The sequence below is a fragment of the Pseudophryne corroboree genome, chromosome 1 (assembly GCF_028390025.1).
Source record: "Pseudophryne corroboree isolate aPseCor3 chromosome 1, aPseCor3.hap2, whole genome shotgun sequence".
NCBI lineage: Eukaryota > Metazoa > Chordata > Amphibia > Anura > Myobatrachidae > Pseudophryne > Pseudophryne corroboree.
This window is the reverse complement of record NC_086444.1, coordinates 796517097-796541397: the sequence shown is the minus strand read 5'-3', so window position 1 is coordinate 796541397 and position 24301 is coordinate 796517097. Positions and strand designations below refer to the sequence as shown.

At 49.8% G+C, this 24301-nt stretch overlaps 1 protein-coding gene across 1 annotated transcript in view; it reads left to right on the top strand.

Annotated features, from left to right (window-relative positions):
* Positions 1-3330: 3330 nt before the first annotated feature.
* Positions 3331-24301, top strand: part of PLA2G12A (phospholipase A2 group XIIA) — a 33285-nt gene continuing 12314 nt past the window's right edge. The window contains exons 1-3 of the mRNA XM_063918758.1: positions 3331-3400; positions 5137-5682; positions 18539-18615. Coding sequence (XP_063774828.1) covers positions 5466-5682; positions 18539-18615 — 294 coding nt within the window. The 5' untranslated portion in view covers positions 3331-3400; positions 5137-5465. The remainder of the gene's footprint in view (positions 3401-5136; positions 5683-18538; positions 18616-24301) is intronic.

Sequence of the window (24301 nt, the reverse complement as noted above, 5' to 3'; positions counted from 1 at the left end):
AGCTAGTGCTACTCCGATCAACAACTGTTCCCTGGACCTCGCCTTTATAAGGAGATCGTCCAAGTACGGGATAATTATAACTCCCTTCTTGCGAAGGAGTATCATCATTTCGGCCATTACCTTGGTAAATACCCTCGGTGCCGTGGACAGACCAAACGGCAACGTCTGGAATTGGTAATGACATTCCTGTACCACAAATCTGAGGTACTCCTGGTGAGGAGGGTATATGGGGACATGCAGGTAAGCATCCTTGATGTCCAGTGATACCATGTAATCCCCTTCCTCAGGCTTGAGATAACCGCCCTGAGCGATTCCATCTTGAACTTGTATCTTTTTATATATGTGTTCAAGGTTTTCAAATTTAAAATGGGTCTGACCGAACCGTCCGGTTTCGGTACCACAAACATTGTGGAATAGTAACCCCTTCCTTGTTGAAGGAGGGGCACCTTGACTATCACCTGCTGCGAATACAGCTTGTGAATTGCCTCTAGCACTGCCTCCCTGTCCAAGGGAGTCGTTGGCCAGGCAGATTTTAGGAAACGGCGAGGGGGAGACGTCTCGAATTCCAGCTTGTAACCCTGAGACACCACTTGTAGAATCCAGGGATCCACCTGTGAGCAAGCCCACTGATTGCTGAAGTACTTGAGACGGGCCCCCATCGCACCTGGCTCCGCCAGTGGAGCCCCAGCGTCATGCTGTGGACTTTGAGGAAGCGGGGCAGGACTTTTTGTTCCTGAGAACTGGCTGTATTTTGCAGCTTTTTTCCTCTACCTCTGCCTCTGGCAAAAAGGACGCGCCTCTAACCCGCTTGCCCTTCTGGGGCCGAAAGGACTGTACCTGATAATACGGTGCTTTCTTTGGCTGTGAGGGAACATGGGGTAAAAATACTGATTTCCCAGCTGTCGCTGTGGAAACTAGGTCAGAGAGACCATCCTCGAACAACTCCTCACCCTTGTAAGGCAAAACTTCCATGTGCTTTTTAGAATCTGCATCCCCTGTCCACTGCCGAGTCCATAAACTCCTCCTGGCAGAAATGGACAGTGCATTTACTCTAGATGCCAGCCGGCAAATATCCCTCTGTGCATCTCTCATATATAAGACAGCGTCTTTTATATGCTCTATGGTTAGCAATATAGAGTCCCTGTCTAAGGTATCAATATTTTCAGACAGATAATCTGACCATGCAGCTGCAGCACTGCATGAGGTAGCGGCCGTTTTAGGGCCCCTGATGGCTTTTGAGACGCCTGGGCAGGCACGAGCTGAGAAGCCAGCTGTCCCACATCTGCTATGTCGTCAAACCTTTTATGTAGGGAGTCGACACTATCACGTAATTCCTTCCACATTACCATCCATTCAGGTGTCGGCCCCGCAGGGGGTGACATCACATTTATCGGCACCTGCTCCGCCTCCAAATAAGCCTCCTCATCAAACATGTCGACACAACCGTACCGACACACCGCACACACACAGGGAATGCTCTGACTGAGGACAGGACCCCACAAAAGCCCTTTGGGGAGACAGAGAGAGAGTATGCCAGCACACACCAAAGCGCTATATAACACAGGGATTACACTATAACTGAGTGATTTTTTCCCTAATAGCTGCTTATATATATATATATATATATATATATATATATATATATATATATAAATCGTATCTGGTGCCCGGCACTCCTGGTCCTTAACTGCAAATGCCTGGGTGCCCTCCGCTCCGGCTCAGGTAACACTCAAATAAATGGCAGCGTCACTCCAGGGCTTTGAAAAAATCTTGGTATGTTTATTGCATCACAGGTCCAACGTTTCGGGGTCCGTAACCCCTTTGTCAAGGTGTGTGTATGTGTAAGTGACAAACCTCTTACCTCAGGTAAGAGGTTTGTCACTTACACACACCTTGACAAAGGGGTTACGGACCCCGAAACGTTGGACCTGTGATGCAATAAACATACCAAGATTTTTTCAAAGCCCTGGAGTGACGCTGCCATTTATTTGAGTATATATATATATATATATATATATATATATATATAATTTGCGCCTAAATTTAGTGCCCCCCTCTCTTTTTTACCCTATGTAGTCTGGAAAACTGCAGGGGAGAGCCTGGGGAGCGTCCTTCCAGCGGAGCTGAGGGAAAACGGCGCCAGTGTGCTGAGGGAGATAGCCCCGCCCCTTTTCGGCTGACTTTTCCCGCACTTTTTAAATGTAGCCTTTATGACTATATATTGTGTATTTTTGCCAGCAAGGTACTCATATTGCAGCCCAGGGCGCCCCCCCCCCTGCACCCATCAGTGACCGGAGTGTGAGGTGTGAATGGGGAGCAATGGCGCACAGCTGCAGTGCTGTGCGCTACCTTGATGAAGACCGAAGTCTTCTGCCGCCGATTTCCAGGACCTTCTTCGTGCTTCTGGCTCTGTAAGGGGGACGGCGGCGCGGCTCCGGGACCGGACGACCGAGGCTGGGCCTGTGTTCGATCCCTCTGGAGCTAATGGTGTCCAGTAGCCTAAGAAGCCCAAGCTAGCTGCAAGCAGGTAGGTTCGCTTCTTCTCCCCTTAGTCCCTCGTAGCAGTGAGTCTGTTGCCAGCAGATCTCACTGAAAATAAAAAACCTAAACTATACTTTCTTTCTAGGAGCTCAGGAGAGCCCCTAGTGTGCAACCAGCTCGGCCGGGCACAGAATTTTAACTGAGGTCTGGAGGAGGGTCATAGTGGGAGGAGCCAGTGCACACCAGGTAGTCCTAAAGCTTTCTTTAGTTGTGCCCAGTCTCCTGCGGAGCCGCTATTCCCCATGGTCCTTACGGAGTCCCAGCATCCACTTAGGACGTTAGAGAAAGGTGTTTCACCACAGGTGATGGCAATCATACATTAACAGGAAAGTCCAGGAACAGAGCATTTTCTCCCTCATGGAGCGGGTCAGGCAGGCAAGCATGAATTAGACACAGCTGGCAGCATACCTCCCAACATGCCCCTCTCCAGGAGGGACAGCATGCCATGCTCTGCTCCTGGACTTTCCTCTTAATTTATGATTGCCATCACCTGTGCTGAAACACGTTTCTTATCCACTGACCTGTTCAACACAGGTGACGGCAATCACAAATTAGGAGAAAAGTCCAGAAGCAGAGCATTGGGTCCCTCCTGGAGAGGGTCATGTTGGGAGGTATGTGGCAGCTATGAACTGTATATTTTGCCCCACTTGTTTATACAGTATCAAGATACATATAGTGAAAGTAGACTTTCTCTTTCAGTCATACTCAGCGGTCAGCTAATCCCAGAGCCCTCTAGGGCTATGCGTGCGCGCATATGGAAAGCCCCGCCCATAGTCCTTCTCCTGTGGGTTCCTTGCCCCGCCTGCCTGTGAGCAGTGTGGATGTGTCCTGTGTGGGTGTCAGGGTAAAAGCTGGCAAGGCGGAAGAGACTACCCGTGCCCCCCACCGCTGCTCCTTGCCCCCCTGCAGCCTGGCCCCTAGTGCTCAGTGTCCTCCTCCGCTGCTCCCCAAGAGCTCCATGCCCCCCCTGCAGCCTGGTCCCCTAGTGCTCCGTGACCCCCTTCCCTGCTCCCCAGGTGCTCCGTGCCTCCCTGCAGCCTGTTTCCCAAGTGCTCCGTGCCCCCCTGCAGCCTGCTCCCCAAGTGCTCCGTGCCCTCCTGCAGCCTGCTCCCCAAGAGCTCCGTGCCCCCCTGCAGCCTGCTCCCCAAGAGCTCCGTGCCCCCTCTGCAGCCTGCTCCCCAAGAGCTCCGTGCCCCCCCTGCAGCCTGCTCCCCAAGCGCTCCGTGCCCCACTCCCCTGCAGCCTGCTCCCCAAGTGCTCTGTGCCCCTCTGCAGCCTGCTCCCCAAGTGCTCCATGCCCCCCTGCAGCCTGCTCCCCAAGTGCTCCGTGCCCCCCTGCAGCCTGCTCCCCAAGTGCACCGTGCCCCCCACCGCTGCTCCTTGCCCCCCTGCAGCCTGCTCCCCAAGAGCTCTGTGTCCCCCTCCCCAGGTGCTCCGTGCCCCCCTCCCCTGCTCCCCAGGTGCTCCGTGCCTCCCTGCAGCCTGCTCCCCAAGTGCTCCGTGCCCCCCTGCAGCCTGCTCCCCAAGTGCTCCGTGCCCTCCTGCAGCCTGCTCCCCAAGAGCTCCGTGCCCCCCCTGCAGCCTGCTCCCCAAGAGCTCCGTGCCCCCCCTGCAGCCTGCTCCCCAAGCGCTCCGTGCCCCACTCCCCTGCAGCCTGCTCCCCAAGTGCTCCGTGCCCCCCTCCCCAAGTGCTCCATGCCCCCCTCCCCTGCAGCCTGCTCCCCAAGCGCTCCGTGCCCCACTCCCCTGCTCCCCAAGTGCTCCATGCCCCCCACCACTGCTCCTTGCCCCCCTTCAGCCTGGCCCCTAGTGCTCCGTGTCCTCCTCCGCTGCTCCCCAAGTGCTCCGTGCCCCCCCTGCAGCCTGCTGCCCAAGAGCTCCGTGCCCCCCCTGCAGCCTGCTCCCCAAAGGCTCTGTGCTCCCCCTGCAGCCTGCTCCCCAAAGGCTCCGTGCTCCCCCTGCAGCCTGCTCCCCAAGAGCTTTGTGTCCCCCTCCCCAGGTGCTCCGTGCCCCCCTCCCCTGCTCCACAAGTGCTCCGTGATCCCCATGCAGCCTGCTCCCAAATGCTCCGTGCCCCCTCCGACCTGCTCCCCAAGTGCTCCGTGACGCCCTCCACTGCTCCCCAAGCGCTCCATGACCCCCTGCAGCCTGGTCCCCTAGTGCTCTGTGCCCCGCTGCAGCCTGTGCCCTAAGTGCTCCGTGCCTCCCACTGCTGCACCCCAGGTGCTCCTTCCCCCCCTGCAGCCTGGCCCCTAGTGCTCCCCTCCCCTGCTCCCCAGGTGGTCCGTGCCCTCCACCGCTGCTCCCCAAGTGCTCCGTGCCCCCTGCAGCCTGGTCCCCTAGTGCTCCGTGTCTCCCTCCTCTGCCACCCAGGTGCTCCGTGCCCCTTCCCGCTGCAGCCTGCTCCCTCCATGTGCCTAATTTGCTCTGTTCCACAGCTCTATAGAAGAAAATTTGTTACCTGTCACAATAGCTAACTCAATTTGAAGTGCGCGCCAAGAAACGCTGCAGTGTGTGAGTCACATGGTCTGGTCACATGGCCTGTGACGTCACCGGCTCACATCTACGGAAGGGGAACTAGTCCCTTCCGGCAAGGCAGTCACGAGATACAGACACGTCCCACAGTGATGATGTCACCAAATACAATAACAGTTACAGGAGAGGATACTGGGACACCTGCCAGCAGCAGCGAGCTGCCAGTCATCATCATCCGTAGGTGCTGCCAGCAGTGAGCATGGGCCCCCGTGCCGTGTGAGCCGCAGACAGAGAATGGGTTCCCATCCGTGCTGCCCTCAGCCACTAGCAGCAGTCACCAGGCCGGCTCTAGCAGAGCACTGAGCTCTGGTTCCCCCCCATGCACCGGGCTCCTGAGCTGCCTCTGCTTTCCCCACTGACTTTACACAGCTGTAGCGCTACCGCTGGCCATGGGCCCCTGGCTGCCGCTCCCCTTGGTCGCCGCGTTATTCTGCTGGTTGCCGCTGGCAGCTGCCCACCAGTCCTACCAACAGCCCGAGACCCCGGACTGGAGGATGACGCTGAAGTCCATTAGGAACGGGGTACACAAGATTGACATGTACCTGAACGCTGCCTTGGACCTGCTAGGAGGGGAAGATGGGCTCTGCCAGTATAAATGCAGAGATGGTAATCACCTGGATGCTGCATGATTTATATGATCTATCTATCTATCTATCTATCTTAAACCATTTTCCGTTTGGATATACTGTCTGGTCAAGGAAGTTACATTTTTCTATATATAAATGTGCAGTAACCTATAGCAACCAGTAATCTGCTTTTATTATATAATTTGCAGTAGTTTGATCATAACTAATTTGAAATTGGTAGCTACTGTAGGGGTTTCTAACTCAGTGCTGTAGTGCAAACCCCGGATTACGTGTCACCGTACCATATGTTGTATTGTATCTCTGTACAGCACTGCAGATTACATTGGTGTATTACAAGGTTTATGCTGAAAGTACAAGTGTGTATGTATATATATATATATATATATATATATATATATATATATATATATATATATATATATATGTATGTGTGTGTGTGTGTATATATATATATATATGTATATAAATGTGTGATAAAATTTATCTTTCTCTGACGTCCTAGTGGATGCTGGGGACTCCGTAAGGACCATGGGGAACAGACGGCTCTGCAGGAGACTGGGCACATCTAAAGAAAGCTTTAGGACTATCTGGTGTGCACTGGCTCCTCCCCCTATGACCCTCCTCCAAGCCTCAGTTAGATTTCTGTGCCCGGCTGAGCTGGATGCACACTAGGGGCTCTCCTGAGCTCCTAGGAAGAAAGTATATGTTAGGTTTTTTATTTTCAGTGAGACCTGCTGGCAACAGGCTCACTGCACCGAGGGACTAAGGGGAGAAGAAGCGAACCTACCTAAGTGGTGGTAGCTTGGGCTTCTTAGGCTACTGGACACCATTAGCTCCAGAGGGATCGAACACAGGACCCGACCTCGTCGTCCGTTCCCGGAGCCGCGCCGCCGTCCCCCTTACAGAGCCAGAAGCAAGAAGGTCCGGAAAATCGGCGGCTGAAGACTTCTGTCTTCTCCAAGGTAGCGCACAGCACTGCAGCTGTGCGCCATTGCTCCTCATGCACACTACACACTGCGGTCACTGATGGGTGCAGGGCGCTGGGGGGGGGGGCGCCCTGGGGGGGGGGGGGCGCCCTGGGGGGGGGGGGGGGGCCCTGAGCAGCAATATTAACACCTTGGCTGGCGAACTGACACCATATATAGCCCCAGGGGCTATATAGGTGTTTATTAACCCCTGCCAGAACTTTTACAATAGCGGGAGAAAGCCTGCCGAAAAAGGGGCGGAGCCATCTCCCTCAGCACACTGGCGCCATTTTCCCTCACAGCTCCGCTGGAGGGATCGCTCCCTGGCTCTCCCCTGCAGTCCTGCACTACAGAAAAGGGTTAAAAAGAGAGGGGGGGCACAAATTAGGCAAAGTATAAATATATTATGCAGCTATAAGGGAAAACACTCTGTATAGTGATATCCCTGTGGTATATAGCGCTCTGGTGTGTGCTGGCATACTCTCCCTCTGTCTCCCCAATGGGCTTTGTGGGGTCCTGTCCTCTGTCAGAGCATTCCCTGTGTGTGTGTGCTGTGTGTCGGTACTGCTGTGTCGACATTAATGATGTGGAGGCGGAGCAAATGCCTGTGAATGGGATGTCACCCCCTTGCGGGGTCGACACCGGTGTGGATGGACTTATGGAAGTAATTACGTGACAGTGTCAACTCCTTACATAAAAGGTTTGATGACCTAGGACAGCCGGCTGCTCAGCTTGTGCCTGTCCAAGCGTCTCAAATGTCATCAGGTGCTCTAAAACGCCCGCTACCTCAGATGGCAGACACAGATGTTGACACGGATACCGACTCCAGTGTCGACGACGATGAGACTAGTGTACCTTCCAATAGGGCCACCCGTTACATGATTGAGGCAATGAAAAATGTATTACACATTTCTGATAATACCCCAGGTACCACAAAAAAGGGTATTATGTTTGGTGACAGAAAACTACCAGTAGTTTTCCTGCATCTGAGGAATTGATATGAGGTGTGTGAGGAAGCGTGGACTTCCCCCGATAAGAAATTGATAATTTCTAAGCAGCGTACCCTTTTCCGCCAGAGGATAGGTCACGTTGGGAAATACCCCCTAGGGTAGATAAAGCGGTTACACGCTTATTAAAAAAGGTGGCACTACCGTCTCCGGATACGGCCGCCCTGAAGGACCTGCTGATAGAAAGCAGAAAACTACCCTTAAAGCTATATACACACACACGGGCATTATATTGAGACCTGCTATTGCCTCGGCATGGATGTGCAGTGCGGCAGCTGCGTGGTCAGATTCCCTGTCGGATAATATTTATACTCTAGATAGGGACAATATTTTGCTGAAAATAGAGCATATAAAAGACGCTGTCTTATACATGCGTGATGCACAGAGGGATATTTGCCGGCTGGCATCACTAATAAGCGATATGTAAAACCATTGCCGCCAGACGGGGGTTATGGACTCGGCAATGGTCGGGCGATGCCGATTCAAAACGGCACATGGAAGTTTGCCCTATAAGGGGGTGGAACTGTTTAGGGATGGTCTTTCAGACCTCATTTCCACAGCTACGGCTGGGAAATCAAAACTTTTGCCACAAGCTACCCCACAGCAAAAGTAAGCACTGTATTATCAGGTACAGTCCCTTCGGCCCCAGAAAAGTAGAGGGCTAGAGGCTCATCTTTTCTGCCAAGAGGAAAAGGTAGAGGGAAAAAGCTGCAGCACACAGCTAGTTCCCAAGAGCAGAAGTCCTCCCCTGCGTCCGGTAAGTCCACAGCATGACGCTGGGGCTGCTCAGGCGAACCCGGGTACGGTGGGGGCCCCTCTCAGAAATTTCAGCGCACAGTGGGCTCTCACAGGTGGATCCCTGGGTTCTTCAAACAGTATCTCAGGGGTACAGGCTGGAATTCGAGACGTCTCCCCCCCTGCCGTTTCCTAAAATCTGCCTTACCGGCAACTCCCTCTGCCAGGGAGGCAGTGTTGGTGGCTACCCAAAAACTGTATTCACAGCAAGTGATTATCAAGGTACCCCTCCTTCAACAGGAAAAGGGTTACTTTTCCACATTGTTTGTGGTACCGAAACCGGGCGGTTCGGTGAGACCCATCTTAAATTTAAAATCCTTGAACACATATAACAAAAGATTCAAGTTCAAGATGGAATCGCTCAGGGCGATTATTGCGAACCTGGACGAGGGGGATTACAGGGTCTCTCTGGACATCAAGGATACTTACCTGCATGTGCCCATTTATCCTCCTCACCAGGAGTACCTCAAGGTTGTGGTACAGGACTGTCACTATCAGTTCCAGACGCTGCCGTTTGGATTATCCACGGCACCGAGGGTCTTTACCAGGGTAATGACCGAAATGATGATACTCCTTCGCAAGAAGGGAGTTTTAATTATCCCGTACTTGGACGATCTCCTGATAAAGGCGAGGTCCAAGGAACAGTTGGTAAGGGGGTAGCACTTTCTCGGGAAGTGCTGCAACAGCAAGGCTGGATTCTCAATTCCAAAGTCACAGCTGGTCCCGACGACACGTCTTCTGTTCCTGGGAATGATTCTGGAAACAGACCAGAAAAAAGTGTTTCTTCCAATGGAAAAAGCCGAGGAGTTGTCATCTCTAGTCAGAAACCTCCTAAGACCGGGACAGGTGTCGGTACATCAATGCACACGAGTCCTGGGAAAAATGGTAGCTTCGTACGAAGCAATTCCATTCGGAAAGTTCCACGCAAGGAATTTCCAGTGGGACCTGTTGGACAAATGGTCCGGGTCCCATCTCCAGATACAGCAGCGGATAACCCGGTCGGCAAGAACCAGGGTGTCGCTGCGGTGGTGGCTGCAGAGGGCTCATCTACTAGAGAGCCGCAGATTCGGAATACAGGACTGGGTCCTGGTGACCACGGATGCCAGCCTTCGGGGCTGGGGTGCAGTCGCACAGGGAGTGAAATTCCGAGGACTGTGGTCCAAACAGGAGATTTCACTTAACATAAATTTCTCTGACGTCCTAGTGGATGCTGGGAACTCCGTAAGGACCATGGGGAATAGCGGCTCCGCAGGAGACTGGGCACAAAAGTAAAGCTTTAGGACTACCTGGTGTGCACTGGCTCCTCCCCCTATGACCCTCCTCCAAGCATCAGTTAGATTTTTGTGCCCGAACGAGAAGGGTGCACACTAGGGGCTCTCCTGAGCTGCTTAGTGAAAAGTTTAGTTTTAGGTTTTTTATTTTCTGGCAACAGGCTCACTGCATCGAGGGACTAAGGGGAGAAGAAGCGAACTCACCTGCGTGCAGAGTGGATTGGGCTTCTTAGGCTACTGGACACCATTAGCTCCAGAGGGATCGAACACAGGCCCAGCCATGGAGTCCGGTCCCAGAGCCGCGCCGCCGGCCCCCTTACAGAGCCAGAAGCAAGAAGAGGTCCGGAAAATCGGCGGCAGAAGACATCCTGTCTTCACCAAGGTAGCGCACAGCACTGCAGCTGTGCGCCATTGCTCCTCAGCACACTTCACACTTCGGTCACTGAGGGTGCAGGGCGCTAGGGGGGGGCGCCCTGAGCAGCAATAAAAACACCTTGGCTGGCGAAAATACATCACATATAGCCCCCAGGGCTATATGGATGAATTTTAACCCCTGCCAGATTACACTGAAAAACGGGAGAAAAGGCCGCCGAGAAAGGGGCGGGGCCTATCTCCTCAGCACACTGGCGCCATTTTCCCTCACAGCTCCGTTGGAGGGAAGCTCCCTGGCTCTCCCCTGCAGTCACTACACTACAGAAAGGGTTAAAAAAGAGAGGGGGGCACTAATTAGGCGCAGTATAAACAATACAGCAGCTATAAGGGGAAAAACACTTATATAAGGATATCCCTGTGTGTATATATATATATATATCTCGCGCGCTCTGGTGTGTGCTGGCAAACTCTCCCTCTGTCTCCCCAAAGGGCTAGTGGGGTCCTGTCCTCTATCAGAGCATTCCCTGTGTGTGTGCTGTGTGTCGGTACGTTTGTGTCGACATGTATGAGGAGGAAAATGATGTGGAGGCGGAGCAAATTGCCTGTAATAGGGATGTCACCCCCTAGGGGGTCGACACCTGAGTGGATGAACTGTTGGAAGGAATTACATGACAGTGTCAGCTCTTTACAAAAGACAGTGATTGACATGAGACAGCCGGCTACTCAGCTTGTGCCTGTCCAGACGTCTCATAGGCCGTCAGGAGCTCTAAAGCCCCCTTTACCTTAGATGGCAAATACAGACGCCGACACGGATACTGACTCCAGTGTCGACGGTGAAGAGACAAATATGACTTCCAGTAGGGCCACACGTTACATGATTGAGGCAATGAAAAATGTTTTACACATTTCTGATAATACGAGTACCACCAATAGGGGTATTATGTTCGGTGAGGAAAAACTACCTGTAGTTTTCCTGAATCTGAGAAATTAAATGAGGTGTGTGATGAAGCGTGGGTTTCCCCCGATAAAAAAAACGGATAATTTCTAAACAGTTATTGGCATTATATCCTTTCCCGCCAGAGGTTAGGGTGCGTTGGGAAACACCCCCTAGGGTGGATAAAGCGCTCACACGCTTGTCAAAACAGGGGCTCTACCCTCTCCTGAGATGGCCGCCCTTAAGGATCCTGCTGATAGAAAGCAGGAGGGTATCCTAAAATGTATTTACACAACATACTGGTGTTATACTGCGACCAGCAATCGCCTCAGCCTGGATGTGCAGTGCTGGGTTGGCGTGGTCGGATTCCCTGACTGAAAATATTGATACCCTAGATAGGGACAGTATATTATTGCCTATAGAGCATTTAAAAGATGCATTACTATATATGTGTGATGCACAGCGGGATATTTGTCGACTGGCATCAAGAGTAAGTGCGCTGTCCATTTCTGCCAGAAGAGGGTTATGGACACGACCGTGGTCAGGTGATGCGGATTCCAAATGGCATATGGAAGTATTGCCTTATAAAGGGGAGGAGTTATTTGGGGTCGGTCTTTCAGACCTGGTGGCCACGGCAACAGCTGGGAAATCCACGTTTTTTACCCCAGGTCGCCTCTCAACATAAGAAGACGCCGTATTATCAGGCGCAGTCCTTTCGTTCCCATAAGGGCAAGTGGGCAAAAGGTTCCTCATTTCTGCCCCGTGACAGAGGGAGAGGAAAAAGGCTGCAGAAATCAGCCAGTTCCCAGGAACAGAAGCCCTCTCCCGCCTCTGCCAAGCCCTCAGCATGACGCTGGGGCTTTACAAGCAGACAGGGAGGCAGTTTTGGAAGCCATTCACAAGCTGTATTCCCAGCAGGTGATAATCAAGGTACCCCTCCTGCAACAGGGAAAGGGGTATTATTCCACACTGTTGTGGTACCGAAGCCGGACGGCTCGGTGAGACCGATTTTAAATCTGAAATCTTTGAACACTTACATACAGAGGTTCAAATTCAAGAGAAGGGGACTACATGGTGTCTCTGGACATCAAGGATGCTTACCTTCATGTCCCAATTTACCCTTCTCACCAAGGGTACCTCAGGTTTGTGGTACAGAACTGTCACTATCCGTTTCAGACGCTGCCGTTGGATGGTCCACGGCACCCCGTCTCTTTACCAAGGTAATGGCCGAAATGATGATACTCCTTCGAAGGAAGGGAGTTTTAGTTATCCCTTACTTGGACGATCTCCTGATAAGGGTAAGATCCAGGGAACAGTTGGAGGTCGGTGTAGCACTATCTCAGGTAGTGTTGCGACAGCACGGTTGGATTCTCAATATTCCAAAATCGCAGCTGGTTCCGACGACTCGTTTTCTGTTCCTAGGGATGATTCTGGACACAGTCCAGAAAAAGGTGTTTCTCCCGGAGGAGAAAGCCAGGGAGTTATCCGAGCTGGTCAGGAACCTCCTAAAACCGAGCCAAGTCTCAGTGCATCAATGCACAAGGGTTCTGGGAAAAATGGTGGCTTCCTACGAAGCAAGCCCATTCGGCAGATTCCACGCAAGAACTTTCCAGTGGGACCTGCTGGACAAATGGTCGGGGTTGCATCTTCAGATGCATCAGCGGATAACCCGGTCACCAAGGACAAGGGTGTCCCTCCTGTGGTGGTTGCAGAGTGCTCATCTTCTAGAGGGCCGCAGATTCGGCATTCAAGACTGGGTCCTGGTGACCACGGATGCCAGCCTGCGAGGCTGGGGAGCAGTCACACAGGGAAGAAATTTCCAGGGCTTATGGTCAAGCCTGGAGACATCACTTCACATAAATATCCTGGTGCTAAGAGCCATTTACAATGCTCTAAGCTTAGCAAGACCTCTGCTTCAAGGTCAGCCGGGTTGATCCAGTCGGACAACATCGCGGCCGTCACCCACGTAAACAGACAGGGTGGCACAAGAAGCAGTCAATGGCAGAAGCTGCAAGGATTCTTCGCTGGGCGGAAAATCATGTGATAGCACTGTCAGCAGTATTCATTCCGGGAGTGGACAACTGGGAAGCAGACTTCCTCAGCAGACACGACCTCCACCCGGGAGAATGGGGACTTCACCCAGAAGTCTTCCACATGATTATAAACCGTTGGGTAAAACCAAAGGTGGACATGATGGCGTCCCGCCTCAACAAAAAACTCGACAGGTATTGCGCCAGGTCAAGGGACCCTCAGGCAATAGCTGTAGACGCTCTGGTAACACCGTGGGTGTACCAGTCAGTGTATGTTTTCCGTCCTCTGCCTCTCATACCCAAGGTACTGAGAATTATAAGATGGAGAGGAGTAAGCACTATATTCGTGGCTCCGGATTGGCCAAGAAGGACTTGGTACCCGGAACTTCAAGAGAGGCTCACGGAGGATCCGTGGCCTCTACCTCTAAGAAGGGACCTGCTCCAGCAAGGACCCTGTCTGTTCCAAGACTTACCGCGGCTGCGTTTGACGGCATGGCGGTTGAACGCCGGATCCTGAAGAAAAAAGGCATTCCGGATGAAGTCATCCCTATCCTGATCAAAGCCAGGAAGGATGTAACTGCAAAACATTATCACCGCATTTGGCGAAAATATGTTGCGTGGTGCGAGGCCAGTAAGGCCCGACGGAGGAATTTCAACTGGGTCGATTCCTACATTTCCTGCAAACAGGACTGTCTATGGGCCTGAAATTGGGGTCCATTAAGGTTCAAATTTCGCCCCTGTCAATTTTCTTCCAGAAAGAACTAGCTTCAGTCCCTGAAGTGCAGACGTTTGTAAAAGGGGTACTGCATATACAGCCTCCTTTTGTGCCTCCAGTGGCACCTTGGGATCTCAATGTAGTTTTTGGGTTCCAAAAGTCACATTGGTTTGAACCACTTAAAGATGTTGGCCCTGGCCTGGGCCAGGCGCGTGTCAGAATTGGCGGCTTTATTCTGTAAAAGCCCTTATCTGATTTTCCATACGGACAGGGCGGAATTGAGGACTCGTCCTCGGTTTCTCCCTAAGGTGGTTTCAGCGTTTCACCTGAACCAACCTATTGTGGTGCCTGCGGCTACTAGGGACTTCGAGGACTCCAAGTTGCTAGACGTTGTCAGGGCCCTGAAAATATATGTTTCCAGGACGGCTGGAGTCAGAAAATCTGACTCGCTGTTTATCCTGTATGCACCCAACAAGCTGGGTGCTCCTGCTTCTAAGCAGACTATTGCTCGTTGGATTTGTAGTACAATTCAGCTTGCACATTCTGTGGCAGGCCTGCCACAGCCAAAATCTGTAAAAGCCCATTCCACACGGAAAGTGGGCTCATCTTGGGCGGCTGCCCGAGGGGTCTCGGCTTTACAACTTTGCCGAGCAGCTACTTGGTCAGGGGCAAACACGTTTTGCTAAATTCTACAAATTTGATACCCTGGCTGAGGAGGACCTGGAGTTCTCTCATTCGGTGCTGCAGAGTCATCCGCACTCTCCCGCCCGTTTGGGAGCTTTGGTATAATCCCCATGGTCCTTACGGAGTTCCCAGCATCCACTAGGACGTCAGAGAAAATAAGAATTTACTTACCGATAATTCTATTTCTCGTAGTCCGTAGTGGATGCTGGGCGCCCATCCCAAGTGCGGATTGTCTGCAATACTTGTACATAGTTATTGTTAACTAAATCGGGTTATTGTTGTAGTGAGCCATCTTTTCTAGAGGCTCCTCTGTTATCATACTGTTAACTGGGTTCAGATCACAAGTTATACGGTGTGATTGGTGTGGCTGGTATGAGTCTTACCCGGGATTCAAAATCCTTCCTTATTGTGTACGCTCGTCCGGGCACAGTATCCTAACTGAGGCTTGGAGGAGGGTCATAGGGGGAGGAGCCAGTGCACACCAGGTAGTCCTAAAGCTTTACTTTTGTGCCCAGTCTCCTGCGGAGCCGCTATTCCCCATGGTTCTTACGGAGTTCCCAGCATCCACTACGGACTACGAGAAATAGAATTATCGGTAAGTAAATTCTTATTTTTCTGGAGCTAAGAGCCATTTACAAGGCCCTAACCCAAACAAGGCCCCTGCTTCAAAACCAGCCGTACTGATCCAATCAGACAACATCACGGTGCTCGCCCATGTAAACAGGCAGGGCGGCACAAGAAGCAGGAGGGCAATGGCAGAAGCCACAAGGATTCCCCGTTGGGCGGAAAATCATGTGGTAGCACTGGCAGCAGTGTTCATTCCGGGAGTGGACAACTGGGAAGCAGACTTCCGCAGCAGACTCCACCCGGGCGAATAGGGATTTCATCCAAAAGTATTCCAAATGCTGGTAAACCGTTGGGAAAGACCACAGGTGGACATGATGGCGTCCCGCCTCAATAAAAAAGATATTGCGCCAGGTCAAAGGAACCTCAGGCGATCGCTGTGGACGCTCTAGTGACACCACGGGTGTACCAGTCGGTTTATGTGTTCCCTCCTCTCCCTCTCATACCCAAGGTACTGAGAATAATAAGAAAAAGAGGAGTAAGAACTATACTCATTGTTCCGGATTGGCCAAGAAGGGCTTGGTACCCGGAACTTCAAGAGATGATCTCAGAGGACCCATGGCCTCTGCCACTCAGACAGGATCTGCTGCAGCAGGGGCCCTGTCTGTTCAAAGACTTACCGCGGCTGCGTTGACGGCATGGCGGTTGAACGCCGGATCCTGAGTGAAAAAGGCATTCCGGAGGAAGTCATTCTTATCCTGATCAAAGCCAGGAAGGATGTCCGCCTGAAGTTCAGACGTTGTAAGGGAGTGCTGCATATTCAGCCCATTTTTTGTGCCTCAGTGGCACCTTGGGATCTCAATGTGGTTTTGGAGTTCCTGGAATCACATTGGTTTGAGCCACTTAAAACCGTGGATTTGAAATATCTCACATGAAAAGTGGTCATGTGTTGGCTCTGGCTTCGGCCAGGCATGTGTCAGAATTGGCGGCTTTGTCATAAAAAAGCCCTTACCTGACTTTCCATATTGATAGGGTAGAGTTGAGGACTCGTCCTCACTTTCTCCCGAAGGTGGTATCAGGTTTTCACTTGAACCAACCTATTGTGGTGCCTGCGGCTACTAGGGACCTGGAGGATTCCAAGTTACTGGACGTAGTCAGGGCCCTGAAAAATTATATTTCCAGGACGGCTGGAGTCAGGAAAACTGACGCGCTGTTTATCCTGGATGCACCCAACAAGCTGGGTGCTCCTGCTTCTAAGCAGACTGTAGCGTGCTGGATTTGTAGCACTATTCAGCTTGCGCATTCTGCGGTGGGACTACCGCAGCCTAAATCTGTAAAAGCCCATTCCACAAGGAAGGGGGCTCATCTTGGGCGGCTGCCCGAGGGGTCTCTGCTTTACAACTTGGCCGAGCTGCTACTTGGTCAGGGGCAAACACGTTGCAAAATTCTACAAATTTGATACCCTGGCTGAGAAGGACCTTGAGTTCTCTCATTCGGTGCTGCAGAGTCATCCGCACTCTCCCGCCCGTTTGGGAGCTTTGGTATAATCCCCATGGTCCTTACGGAGTCCCCAGCATCCACTAGGACGTCAGAGAAAATAAGATTTTACTCACCGGTAAATCTATTTCTCGTAGTCCGTAGTGGATGCTGGGCGCCCATCCCAAGTGCGGATTGTCTGCAATACTTGTAAATAGTTATTGTTACACAAATCGGGTTGTTATTGCAAACCATCTATTCAGAGGTTCCATTGTTATCATACTGTTAACCGGGGTTCCTATCACGAGTTATATGGTGTGATTGGTGTGGCTGGTATGAGTCTTACCCGGGATTCAAAATCCTTCCTTATTATGTCAGCTCTTCCGGGCACAGTGTCCTAACTGAGGCTTGGAGGAGGGTCATAGGGGGAGGAGCCAGTGCACACCAGATGGTCCTAAAGCTTTCTTTAGATGTTCCCAGTCTCCTGCGGAGCCGTCTATTCCCCATGGTCCTTACGGAGTCCCCAGCATCCACGGACTACGAGAAATAGATTTACCGGTGAGTAAAATCTTATTATATGTGATCAAATTCTCTTTATGATAAAAAGTTGTGTTGTTTATCTCTCAGCATGAGTTCAGCCCAGGATTGTGTAATTTTATGGTTTTTCTACTATGAAACTGGTAGTGTAATGTTAAACATTGATTTGAACAAGTTTTAAGTTTTATATTACAACCAAATATTCACTATTAAGGGATTTGATGTTACAATTGATTGTGTCAGTTGAAACATATTGAAATCCTCCCTCTTGTGCCTGATTGAATTAACACAATAGAGTATATTTAGTAAGACGGATTTATAGCAGAAATGTTAAACTAGCAAAATGTAGCATTTATTTCTGATGCTGCTTTAAATCCCTCAGTAAGGTGTGTGTGTGTGTGTGTGTACATTGTGAGATTTGGGCTAACCCAGATTCTCACTATGCGACAGGGGCTAGGTCGGCATCGCAAGCATATAATGACTGCTTGCGATACCAACTATGTGTGATTTTGGCTAAGTGTCAATTTTGACTATCTTTTCTATGAGATGATCAAAATTGACTGCCTGCATAGTCTATCTAGGTTTGCGATGCCAACCGCATGGGACCGCGCATCGGCATCGCAAGGTGACTTTCAGCTTGCGATCTGCACTAACTTTACTTACGATTTTGACTATATAGTCAAAATCGTGAGAAAATATCTCACCGTGTGTACACACCATAAAGATTTGAGAAACGGCAGGTGGAGAGTTCTGGACAGATTCAAATTTGTATTGTTTTGTTAGCTTGCTAAGCAAAACATGTTTTATAAAATTAATATTTAAATGCTGTGATGGTTGGTTATTAATAATTCAACTTACTTCTTGTCTGCCTTATCTTCTCAGTGGAATGAAACCATGTTCCCATATTATCTGCCTTCCAATGCAATATAAATAAAGATCTTGTTTAGATAATGTATCTTACATCTGCGTGCCGTAAATATATCCAGATGGAATATTTATCAGATCACTGATTCTCCTGCCCCCCCTTTAGGCAATAACTGATATGGCTTTAGAAGTGTCTGTGGAAGCCATACAGTTTATAGGTGTATAGGTTTCACCAAGCAAAGGAGACCCCAATCGGTAGCATGAGTAGCTGGTCAGTTTTTATTATTGTCTGTCCCCCCATATACAAAGTAGGGGAACTAGTTACAGGTTGTTGTGTTTTTTTTTTTTTTTTTTTGTATGAAGGGAGGTAGTCAACGTGGGCTGATTTTTCTCCTAGGTGAATCCAAGTTTTCATATCTGTGCCGATTTTGAGCCATTTTTCGCTAATGCCTTCTCACTAAAAGGAAAAAAAAGTGAAAAGGCATTGGCGAAAATCCCTTAAAAATGGCCAAAAACAGCACGTAATTGAATACACAGCGGTGTAAATTTGATAGCTCCGAAATTGTTGGAGCGAGTTGAATATCCCCATAAGTGTGTTATATTATATAATTCATGTAAAAATATGTCTGGTTTTTTTTTTGTTTTTGTTTTTTTTCCACAGGTTCAAAGCCAGTTCCACGTTATGGCTACAAACCTGCACCACCTAATGGCTGTGGATCTCCTGTTTTTGGTTTTCATGTAAGTAATATTTTTTATTTTTTTATTTATTTTTATTATTTATTACAGCAAGACACACTCCTAAACCTTGAGCTCTGACTACAAAATAAATTGCACATATTACACCAGAGCCTACAGGTCCCTGAAGACAACTGTGAAATGGTTACGGTATCTATTATTTTGAAATAAAATAAAAATTAAAAACAGAAAAAAAACAGAACACCTATTTGACCCCAAATATTCTATCTATAACTCCTATTAAGTCCAAATATAATGGGACCATTAGAATCTATTCCAACTCTTTCCATTTTTCTTTAACTGATGGAAAAGAAATGTATGCTGATCTGTACACTGGCTGGAACTGAGTGATTCAGCTGGACATGTGAGTGGAGCTTGCAGTAGAGTACATGACACTGGAGTGGCAATGTTAAGGCTTTGGGAACTTTCTTACACACACACACACACACACACACACACACACACACACACACACACACACACACACACACACATTTCAAGAATTGCTTATTTTAGGACGTCTTCTCACCACTAAAGCTAAATATCCTTTTTGTTTTAGACCTGCAGTAATCATTATTTTGCTCTGTAGTACAAGTCCTCAGCAATGCTTGGAATATGCTGCGCTTAATAAGAAACTGTTAATAAATAATTTCATAAATAATGGGGGTTATTCAGATTAGTTATCCAATCAAAAAAGTTAGCTCTAGAGCAAAATCAACGTGCAGAGAGAGTAAAGCTGGCCATACACTAGGTCGATATCGAGTACGAATACACAATATCGACTCATCGATTGCCCCATTTTATGCACATCATGCATGTCTTGGGTGCGATTGCGATGCGCAGCCCCACGGGTCGCACGTCATATCAACTGATCATAGGTGCTGCACATATGATCAGCCGATCCTGGCAGCGCTGAATTGCAGAGGTACAGTAGATCATACAGTGTAATCTATCATACGCCGAGGAGCTGGCGGGTGGGCGTGGGACGGCTCGCATCTAATGTGAGTGGTCCTAGTTTGTGGCCAGCATTAGATGAGGGTGGGTTATATTATTTCTGTGCAGGGTAAATACTGGCTGCTTTATTTCTACACTGCAGTTTAAATTTCAGTTTGAACACACCCCACCCAAACCTAACTCTCTCTGCACATGTTACATCTACCCCACCTGCAGTGCAACATGGTTTTGCCCAATTGCTTGCTTTTCTGGTTTGCTAACAAACCTGAATAAGGTCCAATGTTTCTTCCCAAGTGTGTGTACATATGGCACACACAAAAATAACATAAGCTATTTGCAAGCATAAAACACTTCACTATGCATAAAAAAATTTCAAGCTGCTTTTTTAAAACAAAAAGTGCCTTTGTTGACATATACACACTTAAAATCACCATAGAGACACGTTAATGTCCCCCCGCAATATGCTTATCGTTTTTTCATCATTTTTAAAATTTGCAAAAAATCAACCATATTACGGACTCCAATGCTTTGCTTATGGCCACTAACAGCCTTCTACGCTGTCCTACTATACTATTTGCCATTTTTTGAGGTATTCAGGATGATTTCTCTATCGTCCTAGTGGATGCTGGGGTTCCTGAAAGGACCATGGGGAATAGCGGCTCCGCAGGAGACAGGGCACAAAAAGTAAAGCTTTTCCAGATCAGGTGGTGTGCACTGGCTCCTCCCCCTATGACCCTCCTCCAGACTCCAGTTAGATTTTTGTGCCCGGCCGAGAAGGGTGCAATTCTAGGTGGCTCTCATAAAGAGCTGCTTAGAGAAAGTTTAGCTTAGGTTTTTTATTTTACAGTGATTCCTGCTGGCAACAGGATCACTGCAACGAGGGACAGAGGGGAGAAGAAGTGAACTCACCTGCGTGCAGGATGGATTGGCTTCTTGGCTACTGGACATCAGCTCCAGAGGGACGATCACAGGTACAGCCTGGATGGTCACCGGAGCCGCGCCGCCGGCCCCCTTGCAGATGCTGAAGTAAGAAGAGGTCCAGAATCGGCGGCTGAAGACTCCTGCAGTCTTCTAAAGGTAGCGCACAGCACTGCAGCTGTGCGCCATTTTCCTCTCAGCACACTTCACACGCAGTCACTGAGGGTGCAGGGCGCTGGGGGGGGGCGCCCTGGGAGGCAAATGTAAACCTATATAAAGGCTAAAAATACCTCACATATAGCCCCCAGAGGCTATATGGAGATATTTAACCCCTGCCTGTATTCACAAAATAGCGGGAGACGAGCCCGCCGAAAAAGGGGCGGGGCCTATCTCCTCAGCACACGGCGCCATTTCCTCTCACAGCTCCGCTGGTCAGGACGGCTCCCAGGTCTCTCCCCTGCACTGCACTACAGAAACAGGGTAAAACAGAGAGGGGGGGCAAATTTAATGGCAATATCTTGATATATATAAAGCAGCTATAAGGGAGCACTTATTATAAGGCTATCCCTGTCATATATAGCGCTTTTTGGTGTGTGCTGGCAGACTCTCCCTCTGTCTCCCCAAAGGGCTAGTGGGTCCTGTCTTCGTTTAGAGCATTCCCTGTGTGTCTGCTGTGTGTCGGTACGTGTGTGTCGACATGTATGAGGACGATATTGGTGTGGAGGCGGAGCAATTGCCAAATATGGGGATGTCACCTCCTAGGGGGTCGACACCAGAATGGATGCCTTTATTTATGGAATTACGGGATAGTGTCAACACGCTAAAGCAGTCGTTTGACGACATGAGGCGGCCGGACAATCAATTAGTGCCTGTCCAGGCGCCTCAAACACCGTCAGGGGCTGTAAAACGCCCTTTGCCTCAGTCGGTCGACACAGACCCAGACACAGGCACTGATTCCAGTGGTGACGGTGACGAATCAACCGTATTTTCCAGTAGGGCCACACGTTATATGATTTTGGCAATGAAGGAGGCGTTACATTTAGCTGATACTACAGGTACCACTAAACAGGGTATTATGTGGGGTGTGAAAAAACTACCTATAGTTTTTCCTGAATCAGAAGAATTAAATGACGTGTGTGATGAAGCGTGGGTTGCCCCTGATAAAAAGCTGATAATTTCAAAGAAATTATTGGCATTATACCCTTTCCCGCCAGAGGTTAGGGAGCACTGGGAAACACCTCCTAGGGTGGACAAGGCGCTAACACGCTTATCAAAACAAGTGGCGTTACCTTCTCCTGAGACGGCCGCACTTAAAGATCCATCAGATAGGAGGATGGAAAATATCCAAAAAAGTATATACACACATGCAGGTGTTATACTACGACCAGCTATAGCGACTGCCTGGATGTGCAGTGCTGGGGTAGTTTGGTCAGAGTCCCTGATTGAAAATATTGATACCCTGGACAGGGACAATATTTTACTGTCGTTAGAACAAATAAAGGATGCATTTCTTTATATGCGTGATGCACAGAGGGATATCTGCACACTGGCATCACGGGTAAGTGCTATGTCCATTTCGGCCAGAAGAGCTTTATGGACGCGACAGTGGACAGGCGATGCGGATTCAAAACGGCATATGGAGGTTTTGCCGTATAAAGGGGAGGAGTTATTTGGAGTCGGTCTATCAGATTTGGTGGCCACGGCTACAGCCGGGAAATCCACCTTTCTACCTCAAGTCACTCCCCAACAGAAAAAGGCACCGACTTTTCAACCGCAGCCCTTTCGTTCCTTTAAAAATAAGAGAGCAAAGGGCTATTCATATCTGCCACGAGGCAGAGGTCGAGGGAAGAAACAGCAACAGGCAGCTCCTTCCCAGGAACAGAAGCCCTCCCCGGCTTCTACAAAAGCCTCAGCATGACGCTGGGGCTTCTCAAGCGGACTCGGGGACGGTGGGAGGTCGTCTCAAAAATTACAGCGCGCAGTGGGCTCACTCGCAGGTAGATCCCTGGATCCTGCAGATAATATCTCAGGGGTACAGGTTGGAATTAGAGACAGATCCACCTCGCCGTTTCCTGAAGTCGGCTTTACCAACGTCCCCTTCCGAAAGGGAGACGGTTTTGGAAGCCATTCACAAGCTGTACTCTCAGCAGGTGATAGTCAAGGTACCTCTTCTACAACAAGGGAAGGGGTATTATTCCACTCTATTTGTGGCTCGGTAAGGCCTATTCTAAATCTGAAGTCCTTGAACCTGTACATAAAGAAGTTCAAGTTCAAGATGGAGTCACTCAGAGCAGTGATAGCGAACCTGGAAGAAAGGGGACTTTATGGTATCCTTGGACATCAAGGATGCGTATCTCCACGTTCCAATTTACCCCTCACACCAGGGGTACCTCAGGTTCGTTGTACAAAACTCTCACTATCAGTTTCAGACGCTGCCGTTTGGTTTGTCCACGGCACCTCGGGTCTTTACAAAGGTAATGGCCGAGATGATGATTCTTCTTCGAAGAAAAGGCGTATTAATTATCCCATACTTGGACGATCTCCTAATAAGGGCAAGGTCCAGAGAACAGCTAGAGATGGGATTAGCAATATCTCAAGAGGTGCTAAAGCAGCACGGATGGATTCTGAATATTCCAAAATCCCAATTAATGCCGACAACTCGTCTGCTGTTCCTAGGGATGATTCTGGACACGGTTCAGAAAAAGGTTTTTCTTCCCGAGGAAAAAGCCAAGGAGTTATCCGACCTGGTCAGGAATCTCCTAAAACCAGGAAAGGTGTCTGTACATCAATGCACGCATCTTCAGATGCACCTGCGGATAACCCTGTCTCCAAGGACAAGGGTATCTCTTCTGTGGTGGTTGCAGAGGGCTCATCTATTGGAGGGCCGCAGATTCGGCATACAGGATTGGATCCTGGTGACCACGGACGCCAGCCTGAGAGGCTGGGGAGCAGTCACACAAGGAAGAAACTTCCAGGGAGTGTGGTCGAGCCTGGAAAAGTCTCTTCACATAAACATTCTGGAACTAAGAGCAATCTACAATGCTCTAAGCCAGGCGGAACCTCTGCTTCAAGAAAGACCGGTGTTGATCCAGTCGGACAACATCACGGCAGTCGCCCATGTAAACAGACAGGGCGGCACAAGAAGCAGGAGTGCAATGGCAGAAGCTGCCAGGATCCTTCGCTGGGCGGAGAATCACGTGATAGCACTGTCAGCAGTGTTCATCCCGGGAGTGGACAACTGGGAAGCAGACTTCCTCAGCAGACACGATCTTCACCCGGGAGAGTGGGGACTTCATCCAGAAGTTTTCCACATGCTAATAAACCGTTGGGAAAGACCAATGGTGGACATGATGGCGTCTCGCCTCAACAAAAAACTGGACAGGTATTGCGCCAGGTCAAGAGATCCGCAGGCAATAGCTGTGGAAGCGCTGGTAACACCTTGGGTGTACCAGTCGGTGTATGTGTTTCCTCCTCTGCCTCTCATACCAAAGGTATTGAGAATCATACGGCAAAGCGGAGTAAGAACGATACTAGTGGCTCCGGATTGGCCAAGAAGGTCTTGGTACCCGGAACTTCAAGAGATGGTCACGGACGATCCGTGGCTTCTACCTCTAAGACAGGACCTGCTTCAGCAGGGACCGTGTCTATTCCAAGACTTACCGCGGCTGCGTTTGACGGCATGGCGGTTGAACGCCAGATCCTAAAAGGAAAAGGCATTCCAGAAGAAGTCATTCCTACCTTGATTAAGGCAAGAAAGGAAGTCACCGCGAAGCATTATCACCGCATTTGGCGGAAATATGTTGCGTGGTGCGAGGAT